This window comes from Oxyura jamaicensis, assembly GCF_011077185.1.
Source record: "Oxyura jamaicensis isolate SHBP4307 breed ruddy duck chromosome 1 unlocalized genomic scaffold, BPBGC_Ojam_1.0 oxy1_random_OJ106547, whole genome shotgun sequence".
Taxonomy (NCBI): Eukaryota; Metazoa; Chordata; class Aves; order Anseriformes; family Anatidae; genus Oxyura; species Oxyura jamaicensis.
Window position 1 is genome coordinate 125,867 of NW_023303230.1, and position 13,839 is coordinate 139,705.

Below are 13,839 nucleotides of genomic sequence, written 5' to 3' on the forward strand. Positions count from 1 at the left end.
TGCGAGCTGCCTGCCTCCAGCCCGGGGCAGCCAGCAAGGAGCACGCTGTGGTTTTGTTTCTCAGGGCAGCTCTCCGTCGGCAAGCCTCCTGTGCTGGGCATGCTGACGGGGTGTCTGGGAACAATTACGCCGAAGGCAAACTCTGGCTGAAAACTGAGACCGTGTCTCCTCTGTGAGACCTGTGCAGCTGTAGGGACCTCGAGGGAAACAGTCTCAGATACTGAATTAAACTGCGTGAAGCACTAGAGAAGATACTTAGTGCTGGAAACATCAGGATGGTCTTTTCCTCCTTTTTCTCTTTTTCTGCATGGTGCATAGAAATTGTACCACCTGGGCCCCTTGCCCATGCAATTTGTGACACAGCGGTGGCCCCAGAAATTGTTGAACTGGAATCTGCCACTAAAAAAAAAAAAAAAAAAAAAAGAAAGAAAGAAAAAGAGAAAGAGAAAGGGAAAATGTTTCAAAAATTCATTTTTTTTTTTTAATTGCACTCATTTTTTGAGAGCCAGGCTCCCACCAGCAAGCCCGCAAGCACTGACGCACCGCAAGCAGGACACGGGGCCGCGGCGTGGGGCTGCCCCACAGCACAGCCTCCCCTCTCCCGGCCATGGGGCAGGCCTGGCGGGGGGCATGGGGCCAAGAATGCGCCGGGGCGGGGGTGAGAGCGGCCAGGGAGCCAGCGTGGGGGCACCTCGGGCCGGCCACAAGCGGCCCATTGTGGCGGCCGGAGGCGGGCACGGCTCGGGCCGCCCGGGAGGACGGCAGCCACTCGGCACAGAGGGCAGCGGCTCCTGGGGCACCCCGGCAGCCCCCAGCCCGGTGGCGGGCAAGGCCTGGCCCCTGCAGCCATGTTGGCCCTGCTCAGCCCAGCCTGATCCCTGCCCTCGCGCCTCTGCTTGCAGCCCGCCATGGAGGAGGACGTCGCCCCGGGCCCTCGCCCAGCCGGCCCCAGCCGCATCCCGGGCCCCCCGCCGCGGCGGTACGGCCCCTCCGGGACCCCCACCCAGCGGAGCTGCCTCTGGGTCACCCTGCGGCACGGGGGGGGACCCCTGGCAGCGGCTGCGGGACCCGGCCCCCATCACCCCCGTCCCCCCCGCGCCCCCGGCATGCTCCGGGGCCTGGCGGGGCCGAGGCCGCCCCAGCGGAGAAGATGCCGGGCACCGGGGACCCACGCACCGGTGGGTCTGCGCTGCGGGTCGGGACAGGGGCACCCGGGGGCTCAGTGTGGGGCAGGATGGGGGGCACTGGGGAGTCCCCTCTTCCCCAATGGTGCTGAGGGACAGTGGAGGAGCTGGGGGAGAGTGGCATCTGGAGGGGAAATGTGTCTGTCTGTCCAGCAAGGTCTCAGAGCTGGCAATGTACCAGGAGCAGCGGAAGTTTGGTGCCCCAGCACGGTGTGGCCATGGCACCTGGTGGGGATTGTCGGAGAAGGGAAGGGACATCTCCCTCCGAAGCAGCCAACCCAGGCAGGAGGGCAGCCAGGTGACCTGCATGGCTCCCCAGACACCACTGGCAGCACCTCGCCCCGCTCCCCGCACACGCCTGTGCACACACAGGGGGTGGCCGGGCCTCTGCACCCGGGGCCGGCCGCCAGCAATTGCGGTGCCAGGGGAGGAGAGGTTTCTCACGCCTCCGCAAGCAGAGCTGAAGGGCAAACCGGTCTCAACAAACCGTTCCCAAATTCCCTCCCTCCGGGAGACCTTGCCATCCCCCAACCCCCAAAATACCCGTGGGGCTGAGTGGTTTCTCAGCCATGAAGGGTTAAATATCTCCCCGTAAACAACAGCAGCATCCAGGGATGCTCTGCGGCCGCGGGGGAGCAGGGAGGCAGAGGGCAAGAAGAGCCAGTGCGGTGTGGGGAGGGGGGAGGCTGCGCCTTGTGCACCCGAGGGGGCCCCTCCGGGGCGCGTGGAGCCCACCCGTGGTGGCCCCTGGCTCCCAAAGCTGGGGCTGGATCCGGGGAGGGTGCGCGGGGGGAGATTTTGCAGCGATGTTTAATATTCAGGTCACATGACGATGGCAGCAGGAGCAGCACCAGCATCCCCGCTCAGCTGAAATAGCCGCTGGAGAAGGAGGGGAAAAGGAGAGGGGGGAGAAGAGGACAGGGAAGAAAGAAAGAGAGAGGTAAAAGCGGAGCTTCGTAGCCCACCGCGCTGCGCCAGCGTCAGGCTAGGAAAGTGGGGGGAGAGCCACCCCTTTGGGAGAGCGCTGGGAGACAAAGGGAGCTTCATGTTCAAAGGTAGGATGCTCCGGGCTCGGCAGGGCTGGGCGATGCCGGAGGGACGCTCGGGCTTTTTGTGCACGCAGCCTCCGCACGCCGCCGAGCCCCGGCTGCTCGGGGCTGAATGCCTCTGAAGGGCAGCGGGGGAAATGGGTGCTGGCTTTGTGGGCTTTCTTCTCATCTCTCCGTGGTAGCGGGCTGGCATTGAAGGAGAAGGAGCAGGGGTGGCGGTTGTGGTGCTGATGCAGAGTAGCTGTCGCCAGGGGCTGCTCTGAAAGAAAGATATAATCCCAGCTGGTCCAGGGCTGGGGAAAGCCCACGAGCTGCTCTGCCACTGGCTTGTCCCTTGCCACTGACAGGCAGCCGCTGCCGGGGCAGTGGGGACGCCCTGCGCTGCTCCCTGGGCATCTGCGCAGGAGCCAGCAGGCAGGCAGGGGACAGGCAGCTCCGGAGGGATGGACGCCCTGGTCCTGGGGTGCTCAGCATCCTCTCGCCTCGGGGTGCAGCCCAGGCTGGGCCAGGTGCCGAGGGTACGGCCCCTTCACCTCCAGCTCCTGCATCTCCAGAGGCTTCGGCACACGCTGCCCTGGGTGGAATTGCTGCAGCCCCGGCAGAGCCCGAGCCCTCTGCAGAGCGCTGAGGGCACGTGGAGGAAGGGTGCTGCCAGCACGGCTGCGGCAGCCCAGAAGGCTGGGATAAGTTTCCCTGCCCTACTCAAAATGCCCGGTGATGCTCAGGCTGTGGAGTGGGACATGGGGCTGGGGCCACACGGGTGGCGGGGGCTTGATTAAGATGCACGGGTGGGCCGGTGTCCCCAGAGGGCCTTGTGCCGCACGGGAGGAGAGCTGCAGCGAGGCCGTGGATGTGTTACGGGGGGCTGAGCAGCCTCTCCGTGCTCTGGGAGATGGATTCGTGGTGCTGACCGGCCGCTTCCAGCCCTCCCTCCCTCTTGCCACTCAGACAAAGGACGGAAGGCAGGGGGAGGGGATAAGACCGTATCTAGGTTATCGGGTCTGGCCTGCCCCAGGACACAGGGGGTGGAAGTCTGAGCCCGCGGCCGACCCGCAGGGCTGCCTCCATCGCCAGCAAGCTGCTGCGGACGCCAGGGGCGGATGGATGCGGTGCAGTAGCATCGGCCTTTCTGGAGAGGTTTTGGGGTGGATTGCTGGGTGCTGGAGGCCAGAGCCGGACCCCGCCGGGCACCCGCTGCTGCTCCCAGCCCCAGGCACTGCGGCTCTCCCTGCAGCGCCCGGGAGCAGAGGGATCACCAGCAGCCGCCCTCTTAAATCAGCTCCTCTCAGCAGGCAGAACAAAGCAGCAGGGAAACGGGTGGGAACGCCAAGAGCGGATGCGAGTGGTTAACCTTGGTTAACCCCCTTTTCATTATCAGCAGCACTGACCGTAGCGGTCTGTCATGGATTCATTACGGGGAGCAGCCAGGGGGGCTACGGGGTGTGCCTAGGATGTGTAATGCTGCCTCTTGACCATTCGGTCAGAGCTTTAATGAGGCTTCAGAGCAGTGCTAGCATTACGTCCCCTACAGCAGAGCCGTTCCCAGGAGAGCAGGCAGGCACGTTTCACGTCTTGGAGTGCCTCTCACAGCTCTGGCTCTGGCCCTGCACGCCCTGACCCACCGGCTGGCCGGCCCTCAGCTGGCTCCTTGGATTCCTCCGTGGCAGCCAAGGGGTGGAAAATCGCCTGCACGAAGCTGAGCCCTCAGGTGCCTCCTCGCAAAATGGGCGCTCCTTTTCATCAGCTGAATGGGAAGGCACCCCACGTGGAGAGGACTCTTTGTGGTTTGGAGGGTGTCATCTACCCTGAGACCTTGAATGTCCAAAATCAAAACTCCCAGAGCTGCATCACTGATAAACAATTCAGGGAGTATTTAAGGAGACCTCTGGAGGTCTTTTTTCCTGATCTTGGGGCTTTTAGGAACCTGACTCCAAAATATTTTCTTCAGCCACAACAAGCTCCTGGCTCCAACAGTGAAGCCTGCCAAGAAATGGCCAAGTGTTGCCATGTCCACAGCAGGGTTAGCAACACCTGGCAGCTCTGGGCAGATTGTTCCTCAGCACAGAGAGATCGGGAGATGAGTTATCAACCTTTTGGTGAGCCTAGAGGCTGACTGCCTGCTCCTTCCTTCCGTCCCTGGTACAGGTGGCGCGGGGCGGCCCAGGAGAGGACGAGCGAAGGGCAGGGCCCTCCGTGCTGCGCCAGAGCGATGGGCTTTCCTGGCTGGCAGCAGCTTTGAGAAAGCTGGAAAAGGACACGGGGAGCCTCGGGGGAGGCTGTGTCAGCAGGAGGGGAGCAGACCGGCTGTGACGGCTGTAGGAATGGATTGCAGCTGAGAAGCACTCGGCTAGGCAGGCTGCCTCCGCCGGCAGCATCAGGAGCTCCCAGCTGCCAGCCCGGCTTGGCCAACGCTTCGTCTTCTGCCCCGGTCCCTGGGGGTGCTGCTCGCTGCTGCAGAAGAGGGTGGTGATGGCTCGGAGAGCCCCTGCTCCGTGGGGAAGGGCAGGAAGGCATCCTCCTGCAGGCCTCTCCCTGCAGGCAGGGTGAGGCGGAGGTGGCACGAAGCCCCGACCCTAAGGACATTACCTCAGGGCTGTTCACAGGCTGTTCACCTTCCAAGCAGCGTAAAGCTTATATAAAAAGTGTTTTTTTTTTTTCCCTGTGTAGAGCAGCCCTTTGTGTCTGCACAGACGCTTTGATACAGCAGCAGGGTCGCCAGCCACCCCCGCAGCAGGTTGCAGCCTAACCCTGTCCAGGAACACAAGCTCCCTGCCCTCTCCCCAGCCCCTGGCCTGACCTGGCCGAGCTATCCGGGACCCCAGGCTGGTGCTGTCAGCGTCCCCAGCCCCCTGACCCCTGAGTTGTCTTCCTCCCCAGGAGGCGTCTGTCCCTCGTCAAAGGGCAGTCGCCTGAGGGATCTGCTGAGAGGAGCAAAAAACCACCACCAAAATAATGGAAATGGGTAATTTAGTGTGAGGTACTTGAATGGGAGCGGCATACAGAGCAAGAGGAGTGCTTAGCAAGCAAAAACGCGTGCTGTCTCTGTCCTGGAAAAATAACCATCTAATGAGACAAAGAATGGGGGAGCTGAGTAATTAGAGTGGGAGAGGCTCCAGCTTGCAGCTGGGTTGTATGTGAAGGGTATTTGGTTCCCGGCCCCTTCATCTTCCTTCCCAGAGCCAGCCCTCACACTTCCCGTCCCCACCAATTACAGCTTCTCCTCCATGCCCCGTCCTCTCCCACCCTTGGGTTCCTCCTGCGGTGGGTGGGAGCTGCTCACTAACGAGGCAAGAGATGGAGATGAATGGCTGAAGCCCGCCCCAAGCTGCGTGTGCTGTCATCCAAAAAAGAGTTGGAACGGCTGGAAAGCCTGAAGGGCCTTTCTCTCTGTCAGTTTGTTTTGCATGGAAGGAGCAAGGACAGGAGGGAGGAGAGAAAGGTGCCGCTGATTAGCTTCTTGGTGGGCATGACACAACGCACCGGTCTGTGGGAAGGAGGCAAGCATGGAGGTTGCTGCCATGCTTTCCATCTCCACCATTGCCTTATTCTGTGGAGCTCAGCACAGAGGGTCGTGCAGCCTCTCCTGGCAGCGGCCAAGCTTGCAAGTCCTCACATTAAATCCCCAACTCCGTTTTGATGCCAGAACTTGACATATGATAATTTTTGAAAGTCTGTTCCATTACAAATTTCATGCTGAAGTTGGAGGACCAAGCCTCTAGTGATCCTGATGAGAACTGGGAGGAAAATCAAATCAAACCGAGGATGATAGGTACAAGAGTATGCTGGAAACTCAGGTGGATGTTCCTCCAAGAAGAGCCTTACTGCTAAAATCTTGCCGTTCAATCATGCACAGCAGCCCTAAAAAAGGACACGCAAAGTTGACCATCACCCCTGAGACAGGGCAGCAGGGAGGTCCCTATTACACCTGAGTAATATTTTTTCAATCTCTCTCCCTGTGCAGGACCAGTGGAGAGCAAAAACGAAGCAGCCATGTCTGAGCTAGTCCCAGAGCCGCGACAAAAACCAGTAGTGCCGATGAAACCCATGGGCATTAATGCCAACTTGCTGGGCTACATCGGTATCGACACCATCATTGAGCAGATGCGCAAGAAGACCATGAAGACAGGTTTCGACTTCAACATCATGGTTGTAGGTAGGCAGATACCAGTGGAGGTGCCGGGAGCCATGGCTGGGTGCTCTCCCGTGAGGCCAGGAAGGGAGGGCAGGAGGGAGCGGACGGTGCTTGCTCTAGGGGAAAGGACAAGCTCTCACAAGACAAGGAGATACCTACAGCCTTTCCTCCTGCCTGCCTGGCTGCATCCCCTGGGCCTGCTGTCAATGCATAAGCCACGAGCTTTTTCTTTGCAATCCTCAGGTCAGAGCGGACTGGGAAAGTCGACGCTGGTGAACACCCTCTTCAAATCCCAGGTGAGCCGTAAATCTTCGGGCTGGAACCGGGAGGAGAAGATCCCCAAGACAGTGGAGATCAAAGCCATCGGGCACGGTAAGAGCCAGTCTGCTGGGGTGCAGTCCAGCAGAAGACCCCAGTGTCCTATGCGAGCAGCACGTTGCTGTAAGGCAGCCCTTTCTCCATGGGAAGCTGAAGGAGAAATGCCAGTTTTAGGTGACCTCAGACCCAGCCAAGGCTTTTCTTAACCAGGGATGCATGCCACTGATGCCATAGCCAAAAGCAAGAGATAGAAAAAGTGCTACAGGTATTTCCCCTGCCAAGACATGACTCTGCATGTGTGGATTAACCTTGCAATAAGCCATTCCCACCTGCAGACACTTACTGCCCTATGCCAACTGCACTGATGGGCCCCATCCCAAACCTAGTAGAGCACGTATCGTCGTGGAAAGACATCAGCACAGCTGCTAAAACAATGCAAAATAATGTCAGCTCAGACTCAGGATGATATGTGGAGGGGAGGACAAGTTGTATAAGGTAGGCACTACCTGTGGGACACAGATTGAGCACAAATCCGTTTTCCTGCAGCAGAGCTGTATAAGGTAGCTTTTGTGCAGGGGTTGCCAAAATTTGGAGTCAGGAGCTCAGGTGGGGTCACAGCTGCTGAGGCATGACCCAAGCTGGCCTGGTCTTACGTGGTGGGCAAAGATGAGGGCAGAGAGCTCTTGTTCCACTGTAGGGCACAGAGACATGTTTCATGCTGGAACAGGTCCCCAGGGAGGCATATAATTGTTTGCAATTTCTTCCCCAGTTATTGAAGAAGGTGGTGTCAAAATGAAGCTGACAGTGATCGACACCCCAGGATTCGGAGACCAGATCAACAACGAGAACTGGTGAGTTTTACCCAGTTGCAAGACCTCGCAACCCCAAAAAAGGGCTGCAGTCAATTGATACCTGGAGTGATGCTCATCTGCTTGGACTGGAATGTATCTGGGATTCTGTTGTGCTCAGGGGGTCAGTAGTGGGGATGTGAAATTGTGAGCACCATGGGTTTGTGTGCATGATCCAAATCACTGACAAGAAACCAGGCAAAAAAAATGTAATCCCCCCAAATTCTACATATAGCTGAAAATTGAAATGTTCTGCCCCGACTCAGCCAATCCATTTTTTTTTCCCCAGATTTCTCCCAAAGAGCAACCTTCAGCAGCCCCCTGCCATAGCACCAACATGTTTTTCCGTCCTCCTTCCACTGATTTAACTGCTGATTTCCATTGTGGTTTGCAAAAGCCTCCCCCCCCCCGAGAAAGTCTTAAACATGCTGATGGTGAGGTGCTCGTGGTGGATATTTTTTATGCCAGAGCTTGCTTTGCTGCTGTCAGAGCTGGGAACACTGTAGGCAGGAACATGAGGAGATTTGTACCTGTCTTTTCATCTCTCTCTCCCACCTTAACAGCTGGGAGCCTATCGAGAAATACATCAACGAGCAATACGAAAAATTTCTGAAAGAGGAAGTGAATATCGCAAGGAAGAAGCGAATTCCAGACACACGAGTGCACTGCTGCCTCTACTTCATCTCCCCCACAGGCCACTCGTACGTACAAAGTCCTCTGTCCTTCCTCACCCCCTCTGTGCCTCTGTGGCAGGCATGCGCCCTGCACTGCTCTGTCTCAGCCACACAGCCAGGGGTCCTGCCCATGGGGCTTAACGTAGGGTGCTGCAGAGTCTGGGATAACAAAGGCAGGAGAAACATCGTTTTATGGGAGTGGGCAGGATGGATGGGAAGGAGGAGCCGCAATCACAGTGGCAGCGAGTGGGTTATGTACAAGGGAGGTTTTGCTGATGCCCCGATGCTGGGAGAGTCACTAGGATGAAGGGCGAGGAGGGTAAAAGTGACGCCTTCCGTGTTGTTCCTTCCTGGGCTGCAGCCTGCGGCCTTTGGACCTGGAGTTCATGAAACATCTCAGCAAGGTAGTGAACATCATCCCGGTAATCGCCAAGGCTGACACCATGACCTTGGAGGAGAAGATCGAATTCAAACAGAGAGTGAGTATCTCTGCTCCTGCATGGGATCCCTCCCTGCCCCGGCTGGGAGATGGGAGAAATGGCTGTATCCTTCCTGCTGGACTGCAGCACAGTCCCCAGGGATGCAGTCCCACAGAGTCCAGCACGGGGTTGGTGGGTAAGCCATGCCACTGTCCTGAAGATACAGCTGCCCATAGCTCTGAGGGCACCTGCTAGAGGGGGGCAGAAAGGTGTGTATCCCTGTGACATCCCATCATAAGCTCTGCCATGGGAACTGCAGAACCAGACAAGTAACCAGGGTTGGAGAAAGATGACTTGTCACTGCTGCCATGTGTCCTCGCTTTGCTGCACACTTCCCTGGGGACAGTCCCTCCAGCCCTTCCCCGCTGGAAGGATCTCCCAGATGTGTTTGCCCAGCCATCCTGCCTGCCTTCCCTTCAGGCTTGTGTTGCTTGTGCTCCAAAATGTCTCTGCCCAGGTGCGCAAAGAGCTCGAAGTAAACGGAATCGAGTTTTACCCCCAGAAAGAATTTGATGAGGACTTGGAGGATAAAACAGAGAACGACAAAATCAGGGTAGGAAACATTTTATTGTGGGAGGGGAAGGGGGGATGAGGGCTGGTCAGATTTAACGAGTGTAAAACAAGTGTCATTGGGAGGTTTTAAGTGCTTCATGGTCCTCACATGAAAGATGCAATGGACATAGGGGATGGTCGTTCACCTGTCCTCGTTTGTCCCTGTCATTGTCACAGGGTGCTACGAAGGCTGAGTGAGGAAGGGCTGCATCTCTCTTCCTCTTAGTGAGTACTCCGTTTGGCCTCTGTTAAGGACAAATTGGCCTGCTGTGTGGCTGATGGCCAGCCTCTGTCCCAGAAAAACAGCCTGTGAGCCCTCTCATCCACTGACCAGACTCTACTTGAAAATCAGTCCAGTGCTCTGCCATGCCAGCCCCTGTAGGAAGGCCTGTCCCATCCCTCCCACCTCAGAGAGTTAAAAACCATCTAATTTCAAGCCTGTGTTTGTTCATGGCCAAGTTATATCCAAGACTATATCCGTGTTCTTGTGCCAACGCTGGCTCAAGCACTTCTGCCTAGTGGCCCCGTGCACCACTCAGGCATTTGTAGAGAACAATCTTATCCTCAGTTGGCCTTCTTCTGGTCAGCTAAATGAGATAAACTTTGACTGAGCTTCCCATTCCTCAGCAGTCTGCTCCTAGTTGCTGTTTTCTGTGCCTGCTCTGGTTTGATTTGATTTTCTAGCACTGGTGCAGGTGGTACCCGATGCTTCCCTGTCTCTTCCGAGATCGGAACTGGACCACATCCTCTCTAAACAACCACATCACACTGGTGACTCGTGGTCATCTTGTGACTGGCTGGCACATGGGGTCCTTCCCCTCCTTCAGTCTTTGCTTGTGCATAAGCTCAGAAGTCAGAGCAGAAATTCTTGGTGTTATTCCCTAAATGCTGCTCTTTATGCCGCAAACGTACATACATCTTCCTCTGTACTGACAGCTCCTCCTGGCTTTGTGTTGCTAGTGCGTTTAGTTATCCCACACATCGTTTTTGTGGCTAGGCTATTAATGGAAATAAGATGTCTTCTGAGGCAGTCCTCAAGAAATTCCAGGAGTTACTGCCTTGCAGCCTGGCACTTGCCCTTTCAACTCCCCTAGCTGTCACAGCCCCAGCAGAAATTCCCACCTCCCCCAGCTTAATTAATCATTTCCCATTTGGCAACACATCACACACTCTGGGGAAGACCAGATGGGGTTTGCTTCTTCTCCAAACTGTTTCTGTTTGTGAGAAGGGCACCACGTTTCCTTCTGCACTTCAGCCTCATTGCCCTAGGTTCGGTAGTCTCACTCATAAGAAATAAGCTTCCTTTTAATCTGCATTCCTGTGGTAATTGCAGGCCCTTCCCAGGCCCAGGGACATCTACAAAGCAGAATAAATCCATGAACATTTGCACAGCCTTATGGATAATAGGGCATCCTGCACCCTGTGCTCTGCTTTCTGAGGGAGGTGGATGGGGAACAGTGATGGTGCTGCTCTCTGCAATGGGTTTGATAGGTCTCTCCACGTGTCTCTCCCCAGCAGGAAAGCATGCCCTTCGCAGTAGTGGGCAGTGACAAGGAGTACCAAGTGAATGGAAAAAGAGTCCTGGGCAGGAAAACACCTTGGGGAATCATTGAAGGTAAGGAAAATCTTGTTTCTGGGAGATGAAAGTACCTCTGCAGGCCCCAGTAATAGACTATGGTCCTGATAACATGTCCCATGATTACCTTCCCATTTCTTCTGTGTTTTTTAAAAGAGGAGAATTCTTATATAGCTCTGCTGTCAGGTGTTCACACAACTGCCCGTCTTTTCTGAAGTACACGGGCTCAGCCCACCTGGAGCATGCCCCAAGGCAATGACCTTGCTGTGCTCTGTAACCACAAAGGGGTTGCTGAAAATGCAAATGTAACATTTGTTTGCTTTCTTTTCAGTGGAAAACCTCACTCACTGTGAATTTGCCCTCCTTCGAGATTTTGTCATCAGGTAAGGCCATGGTCATGCACGAGCTTGCTCTTGGTGAGGAGAGAGTCTTCCTGAGACTCTCTTAGAGTGAAATAGCCCCTATGGAAGGGAAGATAAAGCACATTTCAGGCAGTAAAATCTTCTGTGGGGTAGGGTTAGATTGAATTAAGGGGCAGTTGGGTATGTTAAGGGGATGCCCTAGTGCCTCTCTTGACCACTATGTCAAGTAGGTGCTAGTCTTCATGTATGATCTGGGTGACTTGAGAAAAGCAGAGTAACAGCATTCCCCCTGTACCCCATTAAGGATATTAGGTTTAAAAAACTTCTAGTTGATGCTGATGTAGGCCTGCACTGGAGTCTGTGATAAAGAAGCCACTACCCCATCCTAGATCGTATGTCCTACCAGGCCAAGGGATGGTCTGGAACATATGTAGGTCTGGAAGTGAGGTCTGGAAGTGAAAAGCTCCTTATTTCATTCAGCTGTCATTATCTTGTCCTATTTCTACATGTTTCATGAAGCTGTCTCAGCACAAATAATATCTGCCTCAAATTCTGTAGAAGAGCTGCAAAATCCAGGGTCACCTCTGTTCCCTATCAACACCCTAGGGTTTTAAACAGCACCAAAAAAAAAAAAAAAAAAGAAAAAAAAAAAGAAAAAGAAAAGAAGGGAAACACACTTCAAAGCCAGAGTCCTGTGTCTCACTCCACCTGTGGGTATGTGAGGTACCAGGTACCTCACATACATTTCACCAGGTACAATGCTTGGACGTCACCATACTGCCCTCTTTTTGCACCATGGCACCATCCACAGCAGACGTGCTTTCCCTGAGTCTTCCAGTAAAAGCACCCCGACCAAGAGATGATCACAAAACATAAGACAACCCAAGACCACGGGTTTTCCATGGATGTTATTGCCCACAGCAGTGTTCTGCAGGTTGCAGTCCCTGCTGGACCTGGTACTGGTGCTTCCTTGTCTCACCACCACTGGAAGCAGGATGTAAGAAGAGTTAAGCCCTGTCTGCTCTCACACACCAGGCTGGCTAGTAGCTGTCCCACTAGCACAGGTCTGAGAGGGGCGAGACACCGGCACGCACAGCCAGGGATTTTAGCCCATATCCCGCGTCCTGTGCATGTGTCCTCTTGCATTCTGATGCTTCAGCTTTCCGCTGCGTCATGGCACCCATACAGAAAGAGGGTATGTTCTCCAGACAGACTGGAGAAATCTTCCCTTTATTTCAGGGAATAAAATGATCATCAGAAAACTAACACCAACAGTGCTGATGTTGATTATCGTATCCTCCTTCCAACCCCACGTTCGTTTTGTCCTGGGCAGGACCCACCTTCAGGACCTGAAAGAAGTGACCCACAACATCCACTACGAGACCTACAGGGCCAAGCGGCTGAATGACAACGGAGGGCTGCCCCCCATGACCGCTGAGACAGAGGAAAACCACGAAAGTAATCTGTGAATGACCCCCCTCCGCTGTCACATCATGTCTCTGGATACGAAAACCCGCCCCCGTTACCCTTGGCTCTACCTTGGGCCTGTCTCTGAAGCATGTGGAGCATCCCCTATGTGTGTGAGAGGGTTGTGTGCGTGTGAGTGTGTGTGCCTGCACCTAACTGTGTGCCGGAGGGGGACCAAAGGCATCTCCTCTGTCCTTCCCAGACCGTCCTCATACTTGGTTTGTTGTTTTTTTTTTTGCACAGCTGACTGTCCGTCATCTTCCTTTCTCTTGTTTCTGTGTCTCAGCTGTGTGTCTTGTCTGGGGGATATAGGAAGGGGGGAATGATTTATGGGGGCAAGAGGGCTTTGGAGGTGGGAGGTGTGGGGTATGCAGGGGTCCTGTTTTTATCTCTTGGAGGTATGACAAGGAGAGACTCCGGGACAGGTGGTGGAGTTGGAGCATGCAGTATCTTCATGTGATGGCTTTCTCCCAGGTCTTGGTGGGTGGGAAGATGGCTGACTGCTCAGACAGGACGGTGGCCCAGCATTTTATCCCCCTTTCTTGCTGTGGCTTCCCAAAGGAAAATGGCAACTTGGAAGTGGATAGAGGGGAGAAGTGACAGACTGACATGTTCTGTGGTTCGGGGGAAGTGAGTGGGAGGAGACACAGATTTTAGACCATAACAGCTACCTGAAAAGCATCAAAGTACTTGGGGGAGAGAGCCATATTTTCCGAAAGTAAAGAGTAAAAGAACATCAGGATGTCTCCCTTGGTCTCCACTGGTGGTGGGAACACAAGAAATACCTTCTCCTCACATCTGTTTGCTACTCCAGCAGTCTCAGCCCAGTGCTACTCCCCTGCCCCTCCTACTCCTCTCCTAGCTTCCCTGTCCTCCTTTATTTTTGTCCTCATTCCCTTTTAACCCTCCATAGCCTTTAACCCTTTATTTCTTTCCCTTTATTTTTCTTTTCCTTTCTTTACTCTTTCTTTCTTTCTTCCTTTCTTCCTTCCTTCCTTTCTTTCTCTCTCTCTCTTTCTTTCTTTGTCTTTCTTTATCTTCCTTTCTCTATCTTCCTTTTTCTTTCTTTCTCTTTCTTTCTTTCTCTTCATTTTTCATTTTCCTTCCTTCCTTCCTACCTTCCTTCCTTCCTCCCTCCCTCCCTCCCTCCTTGCCTCTCACTTTCTCTGCTCTCTCCCCGTTCTGTCTCTCCTTCATT

At 54.9% G+C, this 13,839-nt stretch overlaps 1 protein-coding gene across 1 annotated transcript; it reads left to right on the forward strand.

The window, feature by feature from the left end:
* The first annotated feature begins 801 nt into the window (after positions 1-801).
* On the forward strand, positions 802-13,380 carry LOC118156906 (neuronal-specific septin-3-like). Its single transcript, XM_035311124.1, is given in 12 exon segments — positions 802-1,045; positions 1,047-1,119; positions 1,121-1,178; positions 6,195-6,386; positions 6,609-6,737; positions 7,453-7,534; positions 8,095-8,232; positions 8,567-8,684; positions 9,142-9,237; positions 10,752-10,851; positions 11,144-11,195; positions 12,508-13,380. Coding segments are annotated over 12 exon segments (1,311 nt in total). The 5' UTR covers positions 802-908; the 3' UTR covers positions 12,644-13,380.
* The last annotated feature ends 459 nt before the right edge of the window (positions 13,381-13,839 follow it).